The sequence below is a fragment of the Lactuca sativa genome, chromosome 4, assembly GCF_002870075.4.
Source record: "Lactuca sativa cultivar Salinas chromosome 4, Lsat_Salinas_v11, whole genome shotgun sequence".
NCBI classification, from domain to species: Eukaryota; Viridiplantae; Streptophyta; class Magnoliopsida; order Asterales; family Asteraceae; genus Lactuca; species Lactuca sativa.
Window position 1 is genome coordinate 306,029,637 of NC_056626.2, and position 25,177 is coordinate 306,054,813.

General features: G+C 43.3%; 1 protein-coding gene across 3 annotated transcripts in view; it reads right to left on the minus strand.

Moving 5' to 3' along the window:
* Positions 1-315: 315 nt before the first annotated feature.
* Positions 316-25,177, minus strand: part of LOC111901526 (F-box/kelch-repeat protein At3g06240) — a 29,941-nt gene continuing 5,079 nt past the window's right edge. The window contains exon 2 of one of the 3 annotated variants that reach the window (XM_052770609.1): positions 316-438. In XM_052770609.1, coding sequence (XP_052626569.1) covers positions 401-438 — 38 coding nt within the window. In that variant the 3' untranslated portion in view covers positions 316-400. Of the gene's footprint in view, positions 439-8,753; positions 8,903-16,848; positions 17,288-25,177 lie in introns of those variants that run through there. The other 2 variants (XM_052770608.1, XM_052770607.1) reach the window with 2 other exon arrangements.

The window sequence follows — 25,177 nt, forward strand, 5'->3', positions numbered from 1 at the left end:
ATATTGTCGTTGGCCAGAGAATTTATTATGGCTAGGAATTTTCTGCGGATTTGCAATTGTTGGGTTCAAGGCGGTTGGGTCGCCGAGTTCAAGGTGCAATGGTTGGGATTTGCGGGTATAGGTATAGAATGTGATCTATACTCCAGGTGGGGCAGCAGTTGATTTATCAACCAATTACAGAGTCGGTGTGAGTAGTTTGTGCGTGTCACACCCCAAAACCGGAACGACGGAAACGTTCTGGGGTGGATGACGTCATGTCAAGTATCACAACACATGCATATAGTAATCAAAGTACAACAATACATTGCATTAATAGTAATAATTTTACATGGTTACATTACATAGTATCGAAGTAATACATTTAATATAATAAGTACAGCAAGGTACTAAGCCATCTTCATCAGCAGCTCCGGGGGAGGTACCTGTCTAATTGCTGACCTGAGATTACAAGTTATTTGAAAATCGAGTATCAGCATTTTTACAAATGCTGGTGAGTTCATAAGCATTTAGTGACATTTCATTCAAATAACTTAATAAAGTAATAGTTTAAGAGGTTTCAGAGTATTAGAGTCTTTTCCAGAAAATCCTATATTTTCTTTAAATAAAGCAGCCTTCTACCAAGACTGGTCAGTGATGTGTGGTAAAAATTAGTTTTCCCTAAGTTGCTATCATTATCAAAATACTAAATTTGAATATTGAGGAAAGCAAACGACATCAGGGAATATCATACGCCTCAGCAGTGAGGACTGCTGACTAAGGCAAGAATCATAGACTCCAGGGAGGTATTAATCAAATGATACGCCTGGTTCAGTCTAACTAAGGGGAGACATAGACCCCAGAAGGTACTAGGTGAAAGGTACAGCTAGTAAGGTCTAAACAGAGACTATAGACCCCAGACAGTATCAAATAAAAGATACAGCTAGCAAGGTCGAAACAGAGGCTATAGACCCCAGACAGTATCAAATGAAAGATACAGCTAGCAAGGTCGCAACAGAGACTATAGACCCCAGACAGTATCAAATGAAAGATACAGCTAGCAAGGTCGAAACAGAGACTATAGACCCCAGACAGTATCAAATGAAAGATACAGCTAGCAAGGTCGAAACAGAGGCTATAGACCCCAGACAGTATCAAATGAAAGATACAGCTAGCAAGGTCGAAACAGAGACTATAGACCCCAGACAGTATCAAATGAAAGATACAGCTAGCAAGGTCGAAACAGAGACTATAGACCCCAGACAGTATCAAATGAAAGATACCGCTAGCAAGGTCAAAACAGTGCGACTCTGAAAAGTGACATCAGCATACAGTGTAAATTGCTGACGAACTACCGTTACCTTAAAGCCATGAATTATAAGGCAACCCAGGATACTCGTAACCATACTGACTAGAGTTCCAGACACCCTACGGGCATCTATTTAATGTGACATTTGTCACCCCTTGGCTTGGTGGGCCGTGGACTGTAGCTAGCAGTCAGGGTGCGGGGTTGTCAATCCCGTATAAGCCTACACACATAATGTCCGCTCTCCCTACAGGAGACTCTGGTTACCAACTAGACGACGGAGAAGGCCGTGTCCCGAAGATGCATCCCAAATAGTGGGTTTCTAATGAAAGTGTTGGACTAGAGGTAGAGACTTTCCAATAGTGGGTTTCTAACGAAAGTATAAAATAGGGGTTGAGACTCTTAACTGAATTGACTGGAATAACCCGTATGACTAAGCTCCTAAACATAGTATATAACTAATGAATCAAACGACCTTCGGATGGATATCCGATCCCACCAGACCACATCTCAACGAAGAAAAGGAAATAGGGTGGACAAACCTTCCTAAGTCCTTCAACCATTATTTACATGTGTCTACACAAGCACAGACATACATCTAACTATGCATGAGTGGGTATCAAGTGAAAGTGATTCTCGTGAAGTAGGAGTGGCTAATAAGTGAAGTAAGAGCGGTCGCAAGTGAAGTATAAATGTCGAATAAGTATAAGCGCATCGCGAAGTAGAGATGACAACAGGTGAAGTAAGAGCGTATCAAGTATAAGTGAGGTAAAGTCGATCTCAAGTATAAGCGAAGTAGGCTCGTATCGCCAAGTAAGAGGGTGAATAAGTATAAGTGTCATCAAGTATAAGTGACTTCAGGTATAAGCGAAAGCATTACAGAGTAGGAGTATAAAATAAGTATAAGCGAAGCAGCATTCATTAACAATTGAAAGTATTCATGAACCTTTGAAAACCTTATTACTCAGGAAAATCGCATTTATATTCTTTGATAAAATAAGTGTGAAAACCTTTAGAAATCTTTGGGAATCTTTTATAAATCATTTTGAGAATGAATCTTTGATAAGCAATATAAGTAAGAACTTGAACAATTTAAAAACCCTTTTTGAAAGCCATTTACAGTGTCCTACTCGGTAAAACAGTGTAAAGTGGTAAAATCTTGTGCATGCGGGTTATCAATCACATGTGATTGATATGATAACTGGCATGTTTAACTTGTAATCCCCCCCTATAAAACATTTAAAAGCATTTAAAAGGTTCATTCAGGGGTATGAACTCACCTGGTGTAAGTAGGTCCGACGGTAGTGCCGTTTAGGCGTTCGGGGTCACGCAATGACTTGAACACACACAACGACCTATTTTAACATATGATAACATATGTTCACATACAATTAGCATATAATATACTAATTAAACAATTATACACACTCAAAGGAGTGGAAAACACTTTTGGTTGAGTGTTTGGGGTCCCGGGTAGCGTTTAAGGGTGCTAAGGGTCTCCTATCAGCTGTGGGACTTTGCTATACTCAAGTATCAAGGGTGTAAAGGGGTTTAAAGCATCAATATGGACCAAACAAGGAGTTCACGGCCCAACCTAAGGGAGTTTACGGCCGTAAACTCCCAAGGTCATAATCCTTGGTGTTTGATGCTTCTAGCTTGTTCCTTGATTTATTCTAAGCACTTTTCTCAAAAGGCATGAGTGGAATTGAGGTCTCTAAGGGTATTTTATAGGATTTTACTGCCTAAGAACTCTCCCAAGGGAGTTTACGGCCGTAAACTCTCACCCTTAGTGATTTGTGAAGTTTCAAGCCTCTAATGCCTTTCTAGAATTTTCTTATGAAGTTGGATGCTATTTTGGGTGGTTAAAACCAACATTTGAGGGGGTTTTGGGGAGTTTACAGCCTAGATAAATGATTGGGCCGTAAACTCCAAGAAATCCCTCATTTTCTTGGGTTTAAGTCCTTAGATCCCCTCCTAGTATTTCATGGTAAATGTCTAAGGCCATTAGGGGGCAAAATCACACTTTTGAGCATGATTTAGGGAGTTTACGGCCTTGACCATTCATGGTCCGTAAACTCCTTTCTTTAATTCATTTTGGAGTGTTCAAGTGTCCTAAACTCAAAGGAATAAGTCCCCAAATTATGTAATAAGCCCTAGGATGAGTTTGGTGCACATTTGGGACCATGACTTGTGGAGTTTACGGCCTAAGCATGTGCTTGGGCCGTAAACTCTTCTTTGAGTCCTAAATCCATGTATTTTAGTGTTTAAACACCCCTAGGCTATATCCCCTAATAGTTTCTAAACTTATGGTCAAGTTTAAAGGCATATTTAGCACCTTTTTAGGGGTTTACGGCCCTAGAATGTTCCTGGGCCGTAAACTCCTTATCCTATGCCTTCTTGGATGGTTTTTGGGCTTTAAACATAAATCAATACGCTTAGAATAAGCTAGGGTAAGCGGACTTACAATTTGGAAGCGTTTGGTTGCGAATTCGGGGCGAAAACGGGTCTAGAGAGAGAGTATAGAGAGAGAGTGTAAAAAGTCTCCAATGGACTCCACTCACCCATATATAGGTTTCACAGTCGGGGCTCAGTGGAATTTTACCCGATACTGCCGTTAAACGGGGCTTTTGGTCGCACCCGATTTAGTGGTCGTAATAATAAAACTTGACATTTTCTAAATAAATGAAAATGTGTGTCCAGTGTTTTTATTTCCTTTTATCACGACTTAACGGCATGTTAAAGGTAATCAAATGGAAATGTTTATTAAACTGATGCCCTCTAATTAACGGAACTTTTATACAGTGGCATATTCCGTTAATGGTAATGGGGAAATGTAACGGGACAACTTGGGTTGTCATATCATCCCCCCGTTAGAGGGAATTTCGTCCCGAAATTCAGCTCTAGGCAAGGAAGTAGGTATGAATTGCCGAGTAGAGGTAAGGGAGTACTTCCTATACGGTTGCCCTCGCATTCCCAAGTGATTCCTAGTCTGTGTTTGTCTTTCTCACAGACCTTCACATACGGGATGCGCATTCCGTCTAGTGTAGCTAGCGGGTTCCGACTGGTGTATCTATGAAGTCAGGGTTCTCGATGGATTCTATCAAGGTGAGTGAGGCACGAAGAGTGTTGTCAGGAAATCACATATCAATTCTAAGAAGTGGATCGATCGGGTGTGAATCTGGTGGCATCTCCGAAGGTAGTGGCAGCCTGGAGAGGGTTGGACCAAGTCTCCATGAGTATTCTCGGATGGTCCAACGCTCTCGGAAGGTTAGAGCCTTTCAGTACTTAAAACATAGTGTACTTCTATGGCAAGATCATCACTGGCGTGATCGCCATTCTGAAGTTCCTAACGTTCTCTCTCGTACTGATAGTGTAGTCCTTCGGGTTGGTTCTTAGGAATCTCAAGTGGTCTCCAGTTTCATGCTTTCTTTCAACTGGCTGATAGAGGCTTCCTAGATCATCAAGTGGGTTGCGCGATTATGGTTATCGGTTTGCTATAGAGTGTCTATCCCAAGCTTGTGCAAAATGGACCTGCATCAACAACGCTTGAGATACGGAAACCCTGAGAATCGGGGAGATAGGGCTTCACCAGACGAGTGTTGGACTATCTCCGGAGGTGGTCCTACTATCTCTGCTTGGGATAGTATTCGGGGAACACCTATTTGTCCAAGGAATCTCTAAGACTATGGTTTATTCTAGTGTGGAAAGTGCGTGCTCCTGCATAATCCCTCGACTAACACCAATAAGACTATGGTGTCGAGTCTATAATCTCTTCGGGATCCGGGTCATGAGATTTAACGCAACTACCTTCGCACTTAGCCAAGTATTCTTGGCTGCGAAGGTTATCCTGTGGTTCTCGGTATCCTAGTGTTCACTTCGGAGAATGAAGCCTATTGTCTACAGGGCGACGACGATTTCCTCCTTGCGAGAGGGTGGAGAATGATAAGCACCATTGGTCTATAACTTGGTGGACAAGGTGCAGGAGTAGTGCGAGCACCTACCGCAACTACTCTCCCGAAGGTTCTGAGTTTTTCTCGGTCTAAGTCAAATCTAGTGGGTATAGGGTCTCTTCACTTGGAACTTTACTAGCTCAATCCGCAGTAGTTCTCTTGATTTCTGCTCCTATGTTATCGAATGGGGTGAAAGTGTTTTGCGAAGAGGTTCATGGTAGAACTCATGCTTGGCTTAACCGCCAATACTTGATGGATGCCAACAGTATACCTGGTCATAGTGGCCAGCCTCATGAGTTCTATTCTCTAGGTTCACGAACCTGATGTGCGAGGTGAGAAGGGTCTCCCAGGGGACTCAACGGAGTATGCCTCGGATAGTTGTCGTTTTCTGAGGTATCTGCAGTGCCTTTCACTTCGGTGTTCATTTGACTACGAGGGGTCGGTCGACGGCGTGGGGTACCCTCGCTTGAGTACTTCGGAAGGTTTGAGATAAGAGGGACGATTGACGGATTGCATTAGATGTGATTATTTGTGTTAGGTTCGGGTTCGGAGGAACCTTTATTTGCCGATATGGCCATGGAGAAAGCTCACAGCACTAAGAATGTACACATGGTTGCACGAAGTCAAACCGTGCTCAATAGAGTCGTCGAAGTTGGCACACTTCGACATGATATAAAGCGAAGATCAATAGAGTCATGTGCCGAACAGGCACACAAGTTCTAGGCGTCTCGGGTTTCGTCCTATGTATCACTATTGCGGATACTTGGACCGATTAGAGTCAATGCGGAACTATAGAGAGTTCTAAGTGCTTCCGATTAGAGTATCTTTTCTTGAATGGGTTCTCACGAGGCATTTCTATAATCACCTCACATATACTAGTCATGTATATTTAAGGTGGGGAGGACTGTTGACTGAGCGACCCCGCCCTAAATCCACAACCAAACGAGGAACAGGAAAAGAGGCGGCATTCGCTCACTCTAGGTCTGTCCATCCTAAATATACATGGTCGTAACGTATATGTTTAGCCATTATAGTTTTACCTAATGAATTTAAATTTCTTTAACAGTGCTGCGACTTTCGCCTTACTGGAAAGAATTTATATTTGAATTAGTCTTTTATTGTTCTTAGATTAGTTATCCGGGATCGAGAGACGTACCAAAAATCTAACGAGTTTCCTTGCTGCTTCTCCCTAAGCAGTAGTGTCAGGCTCCTTCTATGTCTTTGTCTTTCTCTTCGGTTGGGCAGTCCCTCTTAAAGTGTCCCATTTTACCACATAGGTGGCAAACTATACGGGTCGCCACATTGGTGGTTGGTGTAATGAACTCAACCGGGGTTCTGCAGACACGAGCAGTATGCCCCAGCATGTGGCACCTAGCACAATAGAGTTCCCGGCAGGTACCATAATGATGGTAGCTGCACTTGCTGCAGTGGGGAAGGTCTCCTAGGTATGGTCTTCTTGAGGTCGGGAGGGAAGGATTTACAGGGGTATCGACTGCCTCAGCTCGTTGCTCTTCGGAAGGTCCTGGAGCCGAGGTACTTCCCTCCTCTATCTTGAGTTTTCTCTTTAGTGGGTTCAGTGGAGGTTCTTGGGTGGCTGAGTGTGGAAGAGTGGGTTGCTGTCGTCCATTGCCAGGATTTGGAATCCCGACAGGGCCCTTGCTAACATTGGCGTTGTTAGCATTCAGGTGAGCCATGACAGCTGCTACGGCTGCTGAGACTGCAGCTTGGTAAGAGTATTTTTAATCCCTTATGTATACGTGCCTGCAGTTTTCTTGCTTGCGGATTGGTTACGCTTCTTCGATGGCATGGATTTTCCTACACGGAAAGGAATACAAGGTAATGAGAGACGATGGTTAACCCTGGACATTTCTGTCCTGAACGTATTAGGCATAAATTTTTCCCGTGCCTCGGGTACTGGTTGTTTGAACGTTGACCTACATCCCTATGATGTAGTCCTGGTAATCGAAGTAGGAGTATGAGTATCGGAAAAAGGCCATAAGATGCGAGTCGTTCCTACTAAGTTACTTTTATACTGGGAAAGGTTTCACTCTCCGGCCTGGAGAGAATTGAGAACGGCTCGGAACGAAATCATGGAAAGAGAGGCTCACAAGGGCAGATGGCTAAAATTCTCTCAATAGAGACGCGGGGATCCGCCCTAATCGTGTATCTGGCAACGGGAAACGACGATTTACCTAACACATATTGTGAGTAGTGTAACCACTAACTCACTAAATTGCATCATTTTAAGGGTGAATTATCGTGACGAATATGAGGAAAAGACAATTCCCGGGTTCCATGTATTAGCTCCCTCGGTCTGCCTCGTATCTTTGACTAGAATCGGCGTTGGCTTCCTTTGGCGTAGTTTCCTAGGGTTATCTTCTCATATGGACATATCAAGTTTCTACTCCGCCTTCCTTCTGATTCCAACTGTGGGTGTCATCACTTCATGATGGATGACTGGGAATCTCCGAAGTTTAGGCGAATCTCTCACCACTGTCCCTAAGAGAATATGGGCACTTGGTGCATTCAATAGTCTCGACCCAGTTCATTTATTTCCGAACAGGAAATCTTCTCAATGAATCTCCTTGGGGTCGGAATCAACTCTTCTGTCAAGCACTGAAGTGGGTAGGGTTTTCTACAGGGTTCGCGCGAGAATGGAAATGTCTAAAGAATCCTAAGGGATTATTAACATTTCACTGTATGATCCATATCGAGTCCTGCTACGATTACACAGGGTATACAAATCCTATATAGCTTAGATCCGATAGGCCTTCGAATATGTGATACTACTCTAGGACCACATCCCAACGAGGAAAAGGAAACAGAGCGAAACCACACATTCTTAGCCTATGGGATCCTTATTATATAAAATTTTGGAAGTACACCCTCTGTAGTTGTAGGTATATCGATAAGGGTCTTTTTAATTATTCACGCAAGGTTGTTTATAGATTCTAAAATACCCCCATGGTATTTTAATTCTTGATTGGATTTTATCTTCTGATTATGATTCTGGGATTAGTGTGGATCTTTTAGCGTTCTAAAATACTCCTATAGTATTTTAACTTTATGTTTGGCTCTAGAATTCCTATTTGGTAAGTTTCAGATCTGCTGCACACCACTATCACTCCCGAGCACACGTTCATCGCATCTCGGATAAATGTAGTTGATCAGGTTACATTTATCCCAGCTTACGATTACATAACTGCCCAGGTCTGACTGTAGTGCTCAACATCCGAAGACTTTTATTATTGTTCTTCTTGTGATACTTTTGTTCGAGTGTTTAGATTCTGGATGTTATTATACTTTGGTAAAATTTGGTTATATTTTAAAGTATAATTCTTGGTCAGAGTGTTTTATCCCATTGTATTTATAGGCTGTATATCTTTTATGAATTGATATACTTAGCTCACTATAAACAATGCTCTGATACCAATCTGTCACACCCCAAAACCGGAACGGCGGAAACGTTCTGGGGTGGATGACGTCATGTCAAGTATCACAACACATGCATATAGTAATCAAAGTACAACAATACATTGCATTAATAGTAATAATTTTACATGGTTACATTACATAGTATCGAAGTAATACATTTAATATAATAAGTACAGCAAGGTACTAAGCCATCTTCATCAGCAGCTCCGGGGGAGGTACCTGTCTAATTGCGGACCTGAGATTACAAGTTATTTGAAAATCGAGTATCAGCATTTTTACAAATGCTGGTGAGTTCATAAGCATTTAGTGACATTTCATTCAAATAACTTAATAAAGTAATAGTTTAAGAGGTTTCAGAGTATTAGAGTCTTTTCTAGAAAATCCTATATTTTCTTTAAATAAAGCAGCCTTCTACCAAGACTAGTCAGTGATGTGTGGTAAAAAGTAGTTTTCCCTAAGTTGCTATCATTATCAAAATACTAAATTTGAATATTGAGGAAAGCAAACGACATCAGGGAATATCATACGCCTCAGCAGTGAGGACTGTTGACTAAGGCAAGAATCATAGACTCCAGGGAGGTATCAATCAAATGATACGCCTGGTTCAGTCTAACTAAGGGGAGACATAGACCCCAGAAGGTACTAGGTGAAAGGTACAGCTAGTAAGGTCTAAACAGAGACTATAGACCCCAGACAGTATCAAATGAAAGATACAGCTAGCAAGGTCGAAACAGAGGCTATAGACCCCAGACAGTATCAAATGAAAGATACAGCTAGCAAGGTCGAAACAGAGGCTATAGACCCCAGACAGTATCAAATGAAAGATACAGCTAGCAAGGTCGAAACAGAGGCTATAGACCCCAGACAGTATCAAATGAAAGATACAGCTAGCAAGGTCGAAACAGAGACTATAGACCCCAGACAGTATCAAATGAAAGATACAGCTAGCAAGGTCGAAACAGAGACTATAGACCCCAGACAGTATCAAATGAAAGATACAGCTAGCAAGGTCGAAACAGAGACTATAGACCCCAGACAGTATCAAATGAAAGATACCGCTAGCAAGGTCAAAACAGTGCGACTCTGAAAAGTGACATCAGCATACAGTGTAAATTGCTGACGAACTACCGTTACCTTAAAGCCATGAATTATAAGGCAACCCAGGATACTCGTAACCATACTGACTAGAGTTCCAGACACCCTACGGGCATCTATTTAATGTGACATTTGTCACCCCTTGGCTTGGTGGGCCGTGGACTGTAGCTAGCAGTCAGGGTGCGGGGTTGTCAATCCCGTATAAGCCTACACACATAATGTCCGCTCTCCCTACAGGAGACTCTGGTTACCAACTAGACGACGGAGAAGGCTGCGTCCCGAAGATGCATCCCAAATAGTGGGTTTCTAATGAAAGTGCTGGACTAGAGGTAGAGACTTTCCAATAGTGGGTTTCTAACGAAAGTATAAAATAGGGGTTGAGACTCTTAACTGAACTGACTGGAATAACCCGTATGACTAAGCTCCTAAACATAGTATATAACTAATGAATCAAACGACCTTCGGATGGATATCCGATCCCACCAGACCACATCTCAACGAAGAAAAGGAAATAGGGTGGACAAACCTTCCTAAGTCCTTCAACCATTATTTACATGTGTCTACACAAGCACAGACATACATCTAACTATGCATGAGTGGGTATCAAGTGAAAGTGATTCTCGTGAAGTAGGAGTGGCTAATAAGTGAAGTAAGAGCGGTCGCAAGTGAAGTATAAATGTCGAATAAGTATAAGCGCATCGCGAAGTAGAGATGACAACAGGTGAAGTAAGAGCGTATCAAGTATAAGTGAGGTAAAGTCGATCTCAAGTATAAGCGAAGTAGGCTCGTATCGCCAAGTAAGAGGGTGAATAAGTATAAGTGTCATCAAGTATAAGTGACTTCAGGTATAAGCGAAAGCATTACAGAGTAGGAGTATAAAATAAGTATAAGCGAAGCAGCAGTCATTAACAATTGAAAGTATTCATGAACCTTTGAAAACCTTATTACTCAGGAAAATCGCATTTATATTCTTTGATAAAATAAGTGTGCAAACCTTTAGAAATCTTTGGGAATCTTTTATAAATCATTTTGAGAATGAATCTTTGATAAGAAATATAAGTAAGAACTTGAACAATTTAAAAACCCTTTTTGAAAGCCATTTACAGTGTCCTACTCGGTAAAACAGTGTACAGTGGTAAAATCTTGTGCATGCGGGTTATCAATCACATGTGATTGATATGATAACTGGCATGTTTAACTTGTAATCCCCCCCTATAAAACATTTAAAAGCATTTAAAATGTTCATTCAGGGGTATGAACTCACCTGGTGTAAGTAGGTCCGACGGTAGTGTCGTTTAGGCGTTCGGGGTCACGCAATGACTTGAACACACACAAGGACCTATTTTAACATATGATAACATATGTTCACATACAATTAGCATATAATATACTAATTAAACAATTATACACACTCAAAGGAGTGGAAAACACTTTTGGTTGAGTGTTTGGGGTCCCGGGTAGCGTTTAAGGGTGCTAAGGGTCTCCTATCAGCTGTGGGACTTTGCTATACTCAAGTATCAAGGGTGTAAAGGGGTTTAAAGCATCAATATGGACCAAACAAGGAGTTTACGGCCCAACCTAAGGGAGTTTACGGCCGTAAACTCCCAAGGTCATAATCCTTGGTGTTTGATGCTTCTAGCTTGTTCCTTGATTTATTCTAAGCACTTTTCTCAAAAGGCATGAGTGGAATTGAGGTCTCTAAGGGTATTTTATAGGAGTTTACGGCCTAAGAACTCTCCCAAGGGAGTTTACGGCCGTAAACTCTCACCCTTAGTGATTTGTGAAGTTTCAAGCCTCTAATGCCTTTCTAGAATTTTCTTATGAAGTTGGATGCTATTTTGGGTGGTTAAAACCAACATTTGAGGGGGTTTTGGGGAGTTTACGGCCTAGATAAATGATTGGGCCGTAAACTCCAAGAAATCCCTCATTTTCTTGGGTTTAAGTCCTTAGATCCCCTCCTAGTATTTCATGGTAAATGTCTAAGGCCATTAGGGGGGCAAAATCACACTTTTGAGCATGATTTAGGGAGTTTACGGCCTTGACCATTCATAGGCCGTAAACTCCTTTCTTTAATTCATTTTGGAGTGTTCAAGTGTCCTAAACTCAAAGGAATAAGTCCCCAAATTATGTAATAAGCCCTAGGATGAGTTTGGTGCACATTTGGGACCATGACTTGTGGAGTTTACGGCCTAAGCATGTGCTTGGGCCGTAAACTCTTCTTTGAGTCCTAAATCCATGTATTTTAGTGTTTAAACACCCCTAGGCTATATCCCCTAATAGTTTCTAAACTTATGGTCAAGTTTAAAGGCATATTTAGCACCTTTTTAGGGGTTTACGGCCCTAGAATGTTCCTGGGCCGTAAACTCCTTATCCTATGCCTTCTTGGATGGTTTTTGGGCTTTAAACATAAATCAATACGCTTAGAATAAGCTAGGGTAAGCGGACTTACAATTTGGAAGCGTTTGGTTGCGAATTCGGGGCGAAAACGGGTCTAGAGAGAGAGTATAGAGAGAGAGTGTGTAAAAAGTCTCCAATGGACTCCACTCACCCATATATAGGTTTCACAGTCGGGGCTCAGTGGAATTTTACCCGATACTGCCATTAAACGGGGCTTTTGGTCGCACCCGATTTAGTGGTCGTAATAATAAAACTTGACATTTTCTAAATAAATGAAAATGTGTGTCCTGTGTTTTTATTTCCTTTTATCACGACTTAACGGCATGTTAAAGGTAATCAAATGGAAATGTTTATTAAACTGACGCCCTCTAATTAACGGAACTTTTATACAGTGGCATATTCCGTTAATGGTAATGGGGAAATGTAACGGGACAACTTGGGTTGTCACAGTGCGGGCGGTGATCAGTATAGGGAGAAGCTTCGGATTTCATCAACGTGTTTTCAGTCATTGACCATTCCTCTGTGTTTCAATTTGTCAGTTGGGAATTTTTCGAAGTTACAAGTTTTGCGAGGAGAAGATCGGTTGTGAGATTCTGAGAGGGTACATCGCGGTGTCTGAGTATGATGTCGTGATTACAAGATCATTGGTTGAGGCAAGATATTGTGAGAATCTGTGATGTGTACCAAGGTATCCGGGTATGATGTCCTAAATTTTGGAGTATTTTGAGTCTTGAGTTTGAGATGGCAAGTGGTGTATCTAGTATTTATGGTTCCAATGGGAGCCCTTCGGCTATTTGACATCAAAGCGTGACTATCTAAGAATGTGAATTGCAGCGAGAAAAAGTGTTTGGTCACGATGATTGTCGTCAGGAGTAGTGATGGTTAACCTGGGTGGATACATGTACCTATCTATGTTGGACCGTGGAGTATTCGATAATGAACTCAGAAGGGTGATGACTCGAGGATGAGATTATAGGGTGATAAGAGAGTGAGTGGATCCGAGTGGGAGTAATCACTTTGGATTATCAGGGGAAAGCCATGGAGAGAGCCCATGACGAGTCAGTGAGAAGAGAAGTGTTGTGATACTGCGAGGAGCCGTAGTATTCACCAGTCAGCGAGAGAGTGTTGTGATACTACGGGGAGTCGTGGCCATCACAGGTTAGTGAGAGGGAATGTTACGATACTACTGGGAGCCGTATTATTCGCTAGTCAGAGCATGACGCATAAGACTTTTAGGCTTGGGTGGCCTTATTATTTGAGTTTTCGAAAACCTGGTGGTCGGACCAGGGGTGAGACTGGGTCTCCTTAATGATCGGGAATCGTTATATTCTGAATTAAGGTGTGGTTATCGCAATAAGAATGAATTAGAGAAGTGATATAAGCGTGAGTTCGAGTCATGGGTCACGATTTGAGTGCCTCATTGGGACGAGTGGTTCCAATTCTGTGTCGGACCAGACTCTCGAGTTTGAGTTCGACTCTAGTGGTGTATTGAGTAGGCAAAATGAGATTTTGGATTCAGAGATGGGTTCCATTTTGAGGGGTATTGTGTGTCATCTGATGTTTTAGACCTGTGTGGGCTAGTTCATTTGTATGGAAAGGGTTGCGAGACGCATGGAACTAATGAATAGTAGACGACAGAGGTCGAGGGAGAGATGATCTTCAGTTGAGATTGTAATTTTCTCTTAGAGTAAAGCAAACTTCGTGACTAGTGTGTCACAATGAGCCGAGATAGTTATTGTGAGAAGGAAGCCAGTGAGAAGTATTGGCGTATGCAACGGGTAACATTGGAGGTTTAATTGTTGGGTCGGGAGCTGACCTGGTGCTCAGTGTTGAAAGAGATAATTGAGGGGAAGTTAGGGTATGAATATTAGATGTCAGAGGATTCTTCTGAATGAGCACGATCATTTTCTTGTGTCTGAGTACAAGGTGATAAGAGTTCATTGTTCAGATGAGTTCTGATAGCAGTACAACGGATGGGCCCCTGGTAAGATGTGACCCTTTCATTCCTAGAGTATGATCTGGAGCGAGTAGTATATCCGGTATGAGTGATCGGTAGCCAATTATTGGTCAGTGACTTGATTTTATCAGTCGCAGCACGAGAATCAGATGGGCAGTGAGTTATTTGGGTCTGTTATTCGAGGAGCGAATAACATAGTGATATCTTGTAAGGCCGTCTAGCAAAGAGACAGACCACTAGAGTTTCCAGGTTCTGGAGAGTCAAAACATGTATCGTAGTGGCAGAGGGGACTGTCCTTTTCGGGATTGGGGGTTCCTGTTGGGTTCAGGTGTCCTTGGAGGAAGATAGTTGGGTGGTATGAGACCCTTCGGTGGTGCTTTTTGGGTTATTTGTTTCGATCTCTGTGATGTTGAGGAGCAATTTCGAGGGTGAAATCTAATTCAACTGGGGGAGAATTGTAACATCTGGAATCCCAGGTATGTTAATTATGTGTTTATTTTGAGATTAATTGAGAGACTCGACGAGTTGAGAGTCTAACTCGTCGAGTAGAGCCGAGTTTTGTTATCATAAATCAAGACATTTCGTTCAGAATAGGTGATTTCACATTTTTCTTTTAAAATGATACAGTCATTGTTTGAAATTACAGGTTCACGCTCTAAAGACTCGATTTTCAATTTTTTATCCTCAAAACGTAACCTAAGACGATTTAATTCACACTCCTTCTCATTGGCTTCTATGGCAGACTCATAGGCTTTATAGATGATGCTCATATTTGTTTGGATCTGGGTTAGATAAGGTTCACAGAGACGAATCAAAATTATTATCAGTAATAATAGATTTTAGTTGTCGAACGATGCTTCGACCAGGTGGATCGTTGGTGGCCATGTAGCAGTAGTGAGGTTCAGCAACATCATCTTCATCTTCTGATCGGGATGACCAATACCCTTCATCACATTCAACAGCTTTTCTTGCCATCAAACACATATTTCTTCCGGTTACCATGTCATCATCATCTCCGGATGACCAATATCCTTCAACATCCCTTGATACCGTTGTTACGAAGGCTTTTTCACTTTCAGCTATCTCTTGAGCTTTTCGGATGTAATAAGCAGAATCCTTGATTTTTAGTTTTTGCAGAGCATCAGCCAGGCAATCTTTAGCAAAGTGGTTTGCATGGCGACACTTATGACACACAATTTTTGGTTTGTCAAATTTAGGATTCTGAGAAGGTTCCGGAGTAGAGTTTGGCTTAGTGATGTTTGGTTTGTATGCAGGAGGACTCTCTGAAGTAGGTTGAGGTTCGAGAGCTGAATATGGTTGAGGATTCTTTTTGTGAGGAGCATGGAGTCGGTTTTGGTATGGTTTCTAAGAGGGATTGAAAGGACGTTTGTATTTCATGGAGAATAGAGCAAACTCCTATTGGAAACGGAGTTCGGAGTCCAAGGCTTTGGAATCATCAACAAGATAGTTTTATGTGAGTAATATGGGTGCGTAAGGTTGAGCAGATGGAGCAATGGGCTTGAAAGGGTCCGAAGTAGACAAGTTCGGAAAGGTTGGTTCGAAAGAACTGACAAGAGCAAGAGGGCCTCCGGAGAATTCCCTTATGGTTTGAGCGACATTAGACTCGTGTCCTTTAAGTTCATCAAAAAGTTGATAGAGCTTTAACTTTTTCAAAGAACCATTACTTTGGAGACAAGATTTCACATTTCCCCAACCTTTTCCGAGATTGTTTATGAATTTGAGATTGTACTCCAAAGGAGTTCGGACAATCACATGAGCAGTCATGTTGTTGACCACGATTCGGTAACGGTTGGAGGCTGAGGCCACTGACTTACCAGGAGTGGTATTCAAGGTATTGAAGTCATTAATAACTGAGGTGAGACGCATGTCTTTCATATTTTACGAACCTTTAATCAGGTCCTGAAGAGTGTCCCAAATCTCTTTTGTTGATTTGCACAACTTGATGTGCACAAAGAGTGAAGGAGAAACACCAAACACCATTTCTAAGAAAGCAACTTGATCAGCATGAAACTTCTCAATACCATCTGCAATTAGAGGAGCTGGACGAGCTTCATCTTGACCCATAAGCTAGGCAGCAGCATCTCTCACAACTGTTCTTACAGGAACATGATGACCTTCTTTGACGGATCTCCAAATTTCTTCACCTTTATCTTTGGCCAGTAAAAATCTTTCCATTCCAACTTTCCAGTGATCATATTCTTCCACAATTAGTAATGGGGCACGTGTAGGGCTACCCACACTATTTGCGATTTACATTGAAATCATTTGTTGAGGATTAGAAGCAGCCATTGAAGTTAAGATATCTTCAAGCAAAAGTGGTATATAGAAGAACTTTTATCCTTAACACAGAAATGGTTGAAATACCAAGGTAATTTCAAACCAACTATAATCTGATCTTATGGATTCAAAGAACAACCACTCAAGCTCTGATACGAATTGAGAGAACAAAATAGATCTGATACGCAAGGACAAGGTTTGAAAACTCAAACCTCGAGTGAATGCTTAAGATCAATGGTTGCTTGCTAATAAATGCTCTAGTCAAGCCTGGATAGACCAGTCAAGTCTAAGTTAGTATATTCAATAAATGATCAAGTCATAAATGAAGAACGAGAATAAAAGATCAAAGTAAAGTTAATAAATGAATAACACGAAAAATCTTTGAAAGAGATTTGAAATTACTTAGTAAATGGCAAAAGTGAGTGAATGATTCGTCGTTAACTTTGCATTGAAAGCTCCTTTAAATAGGAGTGTAGGATACAATGAATAAACTGAGAAACTAACATAGAACAAAACAATAGAGAAGTTCCTGACATTTTGATTGTCTAACTTTACAAAAAGACTAAGTCCTATGAAGTGTTAGATCAATACAAAGACAAATTTCATTAATTTCATAAGGACAAAATATTCATTTCAGATCAGCGCACATTCCGGACATGATGACAATTCCGGAATGTCTTCACTTCTAAACATCTCTTCTTCAACTCTTCAGTTCCGGATAGATTCCGGACCACTCTTCAGTTCAGAACATACATACTTCGGAATTGCTACTGGGACTTAGGATTGCTAGAGGTTCGCTTTTAGGTTCCAACACTCCATTCCATGGAGTCCTAAGCCCAGTTTCACAGCATTCAATTATTTGCAAAACAACCCCTGCATTATTAATCAGTTCCTTTAATCCCAAAATTAATTCCATATTAATTTCTCATCAAATACAAATCAATAATATGATTTCAAAATAATATATTAATTTTATAATATATTAATAAAATCATTTTGAGTACCAATTTATTATTTCACATAATAAATTCTACTCTCTCTCCACCAGTCATCATGTGAAGTGGCATAAGTGAAGGCAATCCAAAAGGCCCATGCTACTATCCAATCAAGTACATATCAATTATAGTTATGGTCTTAGTCACCAAACCCAACAGTATTATCTACACGGATCACAAGAGCCTTAGGTACTTGATGGATCCGCCAAATCTGAATATGAGGCAGCGTCGATGGTTGGATGTGGTGAAGGATTATGATTACGAGATCCTTTATCACCCAGGGAATGCCAATGTGGTGGCCGATGATCTTATCCACAAGGTGGTCGCGGATCCGATCAGGGGTTTATGTTTGAGGATGACTGTGATTACTCCACTATTGAAGCTGATTCGAGAGGCACAGATTGAGGCTATGAAAGAAGAACACCGGAAAAGCGAGCGTATTGTGTGTCGGGTGGCTTCCTTCGATTATCATAGTCATGGGTTATTGACTCTGCGTCGACGAGTCGGGGTTCCGTACTGGGGCGGTGTGTGCCGAATTCTGATGGAGGAGGCTCATAAGTCGAGGTTATTCATCCATCTCGGGGTAACGAATACGTATAGGGATCTTCGTCCTGATTATTGATGGCTATGCATGAAGCGAGACGTACCATGGTCCGTGGAGCGGTGTTTGACCTGCAGGAAGGTCAAGGCTGAGCATCAGCGACCTCGCGGCAAGATGTAGCCGTTAGAGATTCCTGTATGGAAATGGGAAGACATCACCATGGATTTTATCACAAAGCTTCCCAGGACTGGGCGTAGAGTAGATTCGATATGGGTCAACGTGGATCGTTTGACCAAGAGCGCGCATTTTAATCCGATTCATGAGAGTATGTATGCAGAAAAGTTGGCCGAGATTTATATCAGAGATGTGGTGGCACGTCATGGGGTTCCGCTATCAGTGCTTTCTGACATGGATGTTCGATTCACTTCCAGATTTTGGAAGCGGTATCATGATGTTTTGGGCACTCGTCTCCATTTTACTACAACATTTCATCCACAAGCCGATGGTCAGAGTGAGTGGACTATCCAGACTCTAGAGGATATGTTGCGTGCGTACGTATTGGATTTTGGTGGGAGTTGGGATACGCATCTTCCGTTAGCGGAATTTTCGTATAAAAACAGTTATCACATCATCAACGATCAACCACCTTTTAAGATGCTCTACGGGAGGAAATGTAGGACCCAGATTTGTTGGGGCGAGGTCGGTCTGCGGGTTATAGGGAGTACCGAGGTGGTACTCAAGACCACTAAGTTGATTTAGCAGGTTCGGAGTAGGCTCCAAACGACTCAGAGTCGGAAGAAGAGTTATAAGGACAGGCACCGGTCAGCTTTGTATTTCCAGGTAGGAGATATGGTTCTCCTGAAGGTGTCACCTTGGAAAGGTGTCATCTGGTTCAGGAAGCGGGGCAAGTTGGATCCCATGTATATTGGTCCTTTCATGGTTTTGGCTCGGGTGGGCCAGGTTGCATATCGTTTAGACCTTCCAATCGATCTCAATCAGATTCATAGCACATTTCATGTCTCTCAGCTACGGAAGTGTTTGGTGGATGATTCCACAGTTGTACCACTGGAGGATATTCAGGTGGTGACCGTCTAGCAATTATGGATCGGAAGATGAAGACCTTGAGGCACAAGGTTGTAGAGCTAGTGAAGGTGCAATGGTAGCACTACAAGGGGTCACAGTGGACTTGGGAGCCCGAAGACAAAATGAGAAAGCACTATCAAGAGTTGATTGGGGCGGTAAACTTTGAGGACGAAGTCTGATTCAAGTGGTGGAGAATTGTAACCCTCGGTAATTTTCAAGTATCTATTTATTTAATTTGGTTACTCATTTAATTATGATTTTGGACTTGATCTTTCGTCTTGAGGGTGCCGTACATAGGGCGTTGTAACATCCGGATTTCCAGGTACCATATTTAAATTGTTTATTTTGAGTTATGAGGATGGACTCGACGAGTTGACGCCTAGACTCGTCGAGTAGGATCGTGGTTTGCTGACTCGATTAATGAACGGACTCAACGAGTCAGCGCTGTCGGTGGAAACCCTTAATCCTCGAGGTTGTGCCCTATTTAAGGGACCTTATGGCCCTCATTTGCGGCTACCAGTCGAGAGAGAGAGAAACCCTAGTGAGCTTGAGCGTGTGGTGTGAGTAGAAGGGCTATTTTGATCCTTGTTGGTGTGGTTTCTGCAAAGAAGAAGGAGATTCCAACAAAAGAAGGTCAAGGGGGTTCCTATTTTGTGGTTTCAAGCAAGGAAACTCCATCTTAGAGGTATTAAATCGGACCCTTCTTTTGTTTTGGTGTAGAACCCTTGAATCTAGAGTTTTCTGTACCCTTTATTGGCTTGGATATGATGCTTATGATGTCCCTTTGAGTGTTAAACTCTGGATCTGGACCTTGAGAGGTCCAGAGAACCCCAACCTCCCATCTTTATGCTACTCCATTAGAGATATGAACCAAGGTTGCCATTTTAGAGGCTATTTCGCCAAAAGAAGCATATTCGACGTTGCATGAGTGTAAAGGTCGGACCTTTACGTGATTATCGAGTATGGTAAGGTCAGATCTATAGGTTAGAAAAATAGATCTCACCTCAGAAAGTCATTTGATTGTTTCCATGGAAGGAACTCGCCAAGTCCATAAGGGGACTCGACGAGTCGAGTCGGGGATGCCCCACGATTCATAGCCGATGGCAACCCGTCGAGTGGAAGGTTCACTCGACGTGTCGAGTAAGACCTTAGAAGGATTCAGGGGACACGCTTGGACTCGGCGAGTCACACGAGTGCACTCGACAAGTCTGGTCAAAGTTTGACCGTTGACTACAGTTGACTTTCGTTGACTTTTAGGGTTTGGTCAACACTTGGACTTCTGGACCAATAGAAGGGTAAAATGGTCTTTTAGCCTTCTAAGAGGACATTGGAAGGGACTAGTCTAGCCTGGAGAGTCGTTATTGATTGGAGATGATTGCTTATGTGTTTAGGCGGGGCTAGGTCATTGTTACGAGGTTCAGGGATACCGAGCACGTGAGTTACTAGGCAACATACGTGGTAAGTCTTCTCACTATACGTTACCTAGAGTGGTATTTATGTGTGACCGGAAGGTCTTATGTGCTAAGAAGAGTATGTGATATATGTTGATAGACGATATGTGATATGTATGTGTTATGTTATGTTATGAGCAGTATGTTATGGACCGGAAGGTCATCATGTTATGGACCAGAAGGTCAAAAAGTGTATGGACGGGAAGGTCATTACGTGTAGGACCGGAAGGTCCACCAGGGTTGGGACGAAATTTCCCTAAGAGACATGGGTCGGAAGGTCCCATAGAGCTATGGCCTTGAGTGGCGTATGTATTGTATGTGGTATTTTGGGGAACTCACTAAGCCTTTATGCTTACAGTGTTAAGTGTCATGTGTTTCAGGTAGCGAGGATCGCGGGAAGGCATCGGCATGATCCGTACACACTGGCAGAGGATTATTTTTATGATCTTGGGATATGTTTTTATCATGACGAAATTTGTTAAACATGAGATCTGAGAATATTGATATTTTATATTGTTTGAAAAATGAAAAATTGTTTTAAATTTTTACGTTGTTACAAGTTGGTATCAGAGCCTTGGTTTGAGAGATTTAGATGCACCTTCGGGCGTATCTGAACTCAAACTGGAGATTTCAGAAAGTTTTTCATAAAAGAAACAATTTTTCTAAAAAAAGTAAAAGATTTTCGAAGAAAGCTGAATGGAGCAGTGTGTATGATCAGCCAGCGCCCAAACGGTGATTTCCCAAAATTCCCTTACCTTATGTGTTACGAGATATTATGTTATATGCTATGCATGCTAGAGTAGGCTTGGTATTCCTATTAGGACTAGGGTGGCCTAATTTGTGATTCCTTAGCCTAGGAGATTTCTGCTGCTATGAGATGCTTTGAGAGTGCGTAGGTAGCGGTGAGGAGCTTATAAGAAGTCTACCAAAGGTTAGCCTATGCTTAGTGAGATATAGAGTACTTGCGATCTGGGATCCTAGGAGGAGGACTTAGAATGAATGTTGATGCGGTATGGAAGGTAGTATAGGGCCCATACTACTGAAAACACCGGATCAGTGTGTAGTCCAAGTAAGAATCCTTAGGGTACTAGGGAACAAGTAGGGTTGAGTTATCGAGTGTGAGTATACTCGAGTGAGTCTCTGATATTTTTATGTTGTATTTCAGAGACATCATGGTGGGGACACGCCACAGACCAGAGACCAGCGGCGTGAGTGACGAGGAGCTTCGTCAGATGATCCACGACGAGGTGGTTGCGGCTATCCGCACAAAGATACCGGAGATGTTTGGGTCTACCAAGACCACTTTGATTGAGACGTTTGACGAGAGATACGCAGCGGTTACTGAGGTTGTGGCTGCTACAGCTACTGCAGTTGTGGCTACTGCTAGACCTCAGGGGGGTGACTTGATGCTGTTCCGGGAGTTCAACAACACGAATCCACTGGAGTTTGATGGGACGCAAGATCCGATTGATGCGATGAGATGGATTTCTGATATCGAGGGATTCTTCTACACATGTTCGTGTCCGGAGCATCTGAGGGTTCGGTTTGCACTAAACCAGCTTCGCTTGGGGGCGAAGGACTGGTGGAAGTTCGTGACGGCGAACTTCACTCTTGTAGAGATTTCGGAGGTGACCTAGGAGAGGTTCACCACCATGTTCAGAGACGAGTATGTTCCCCCGGTGGAGAGGGAACGGTTGGCGCATGAGTTTTTGTCCCTCATGCAGGCGACGGAGTCTGTGACTGTGATTACACGGATGTTTCATGAGAGGGTGTTGTTTTGCCCTAAGCACGTGTCGTCTGAGCAGGCATGCATGAGCCGGTATTTGAGCATTCTGAGGAGGGACATTCGGGAGTTCGTGGCGAAGTCGACTTATCAGACATTTGCCGAGCTCCAGGCAAATGCCCGGAAGAGGGAGTTGAGCTGGAGTCTCAGGCCAGGGAGGAGGCCGAGTCTCAGGGGAAGGATAGGCGGCCGGTTCAGTCTCAGCCGGCAGCTAAGCGGGCTAAGCCCGCCGATGTGATATTAGGAGGCAAGAAGGGCCGCACTTGTGGGAAGTGCGGCAAGGGGCATGATGGAGTCTATCGGTCGGGTGCTTGCTACAAATGTGGCAAGGAGGGGCATATAGCCAAGGACTAACCCAAGGGATTTATGGTTTGCTTTCATTGCAACCATACGGGCCATCGGAAGGTCGAGTGCCCGCAACTGTTACAGGGATCAGCGCAGGGATCTGCTCCTGCTACTACACGAGCTACCGAGGGTCAGGCAATGAAGGCCGAGGCTCCGAAGGCTCACGGGAGAGCCTTCCAGTTGACAGCGGAGGAGGTCCGCGCAGCGCCCGATGTCGTGGCTGGTATGTATTCTTTCATTTATTTATGCTGAGTTGAGATATTGTGCTTATTTTTTTATGATATGCGTAGGTACTTTTCTTGTGAATTTTGTACCTGCTTTGGTGTTATTTGACTCGGGTGCGAGTCGATCATTTGTGTCGTTAGCGTTTAGTCAGCACACCAGTATTCGACGAGATGCGTTGAGTCGACCTCTACGAGTTTCCATAGCTGACAAGCGAGCGGTGTATGCTACTGATGTGATTCGAGGATGTATTCTTGAGATCTTCGGCATTGAGTTTCCGATAGATCTGGTCCCGATTGCGATGAGGGACGTTTGCGCTATAGTGGGCATGGATTGGTTGAGCCGATTTGGGTCGGTTATAGACTACGAGCGGCAGATAGTGACGATACGAGACCCTAGTGGAGGAGTGCTGACGGTATATGGCGAGGGTACCCGATACGGGTCAGCATTTTGTTTAGTTGATAGAGCGAGACAGAGCTTACAGCAGGGCTGCAGGGGGTTGTAGCTTATGTGATGGATACACGAGTGGCCGCGGAGAGCCCGAGTTCGATTGATGATGATCCGATAGTGCACGAGTTCCCGGATGCTTTTCCCGAGGAGTTGTCGGGTGTGTCTCCCGAGAGGCAGGTGGAGTTCCGCATCGATTTGGTTCTGGGGGCAGCGCCTATAACCAAGGCGCCTTATCGTCTTGCGCCGCCAGAGATGCAGGAGTTATCCTCGCAGCTTCAGGAGCTGCTGGGAAAGGGGTTTATTAGACCGAGTAGCTCGTCGTGGGGAGCGTCGATCCTTTTTGTCAAGAAAAAGGATGGTTCACACCAGATGTGCATTGATTACCGGGAGTTGAACAAGTTAAGTGTCAAGAACCGTTATCCATTACCGATGATCGATGATCTGTTCAATCATTTGCAGGGAGCGTCTTGGTTCTCCAAGATAGATTTGAGGTCTAGATATCATCAGATGAGAGTGCGGGATGAAGATATCCAGAAGACGGCGTTCAGGACTCGTTCTGGGAATTACGAGTTCATGGTGATGCCTTTTGGACTCACCAATGCACTGGCAGCATTCATGGATCTCATGAACAGGGTGTGCAGGCTGATGTTGGATCGGTCGGTGATCGTGTTCATCGACGATATTCTGGTGTATTCGAGATCTAGAGAGCAGCATGAGGAGCATCTGAGAGAGATTCTCGGAGTATTGAGGCCGGAGAGGCTTTTCACCAAATTCTCCAAGTGTGATTTCTGTTTACGAGAGGTCTAGTTCTTGGGACACCTCGTTAACCAGAATGGGATATTGGTCGATCCGGCCAAGATTGAGGCGGTTATGAGATGGAAGGTGCCGAAATCCCCCACCGAGTTCAGGAGTTTTCTGGGATTGGTCGGCTACTATCATAGATTTATCAGGGATTTCTACAAGATTGTCGTTCCTCTCACAAGATTGACCCTGAAGGGTGTGACTTTTAGTTGGGGTCCAGAGCAGCAGACCTCATTTGAGACGCTTCGCCAGAGATTATGCGAAGCCCCAGTATTAGCCCTTCCGGAGGGAATGGAGGATTTTGTGGTGTATTGTGACGCGTCTATATCGGGATTGGGAGTGGTGCTTATGCAGAGAGGGCATGTGATAGCATATGCATCGAGGTAGCTGAAGCCCCATGAGAGACGAGGTATCTCACCCACGATTTTAGAATTGGGGGCAGCGGTGTTCGGCCTCAAGATATGGCGTCATTATTTATATGGAGTTCGTTGTACCATATACACGGACCACAAGAGTTTGAAGTACATGATGGATCAACCCAACCTGAACATGCGTCAGAGGAGATGGTTGGATGTGGTAAAGGATTATGACTGCGAGATCCTGTACCACCCGGGCAAGGCTAACGTTGTAGCCGATGCCCTAAGTTGCAGGGCGGAGAGTGCCCCGATACGAGACATTTGTATGAGGATAACGGTGATGGCTCCGGTGTTGGATACCATACGAGAGGCCCAGGTAGAGGCTGTGAGACTGGAGAACCGCAAGAGAGAGCGGGTGATTGGACAGGTATCTGAGTTCGTTACCGATAGTCGAGGGCTTTTGACCTTTCAGGGTCGTATTTGGGTGCCGTTTGCGGGCGGGGCACGTGCCATATTGATGGAGGGGGTGCATAGATCGAGGTTTTCGATCCATCCAGGGGCCACTAAGATCTATTTGGACCTGAAGAGGGAGTATTGTTGGCCCTGTATGAAGAGGGATGTTGCATGGTTTGTTGAAAGGTGCTTGACCTGTCGCAGGGTTAAGGCCGAGCACCAGCGTCCGCATGGAAAATTGCAGCCACTTGAGGTTTCCCAATGGAAGTGGGAACAAATTTTC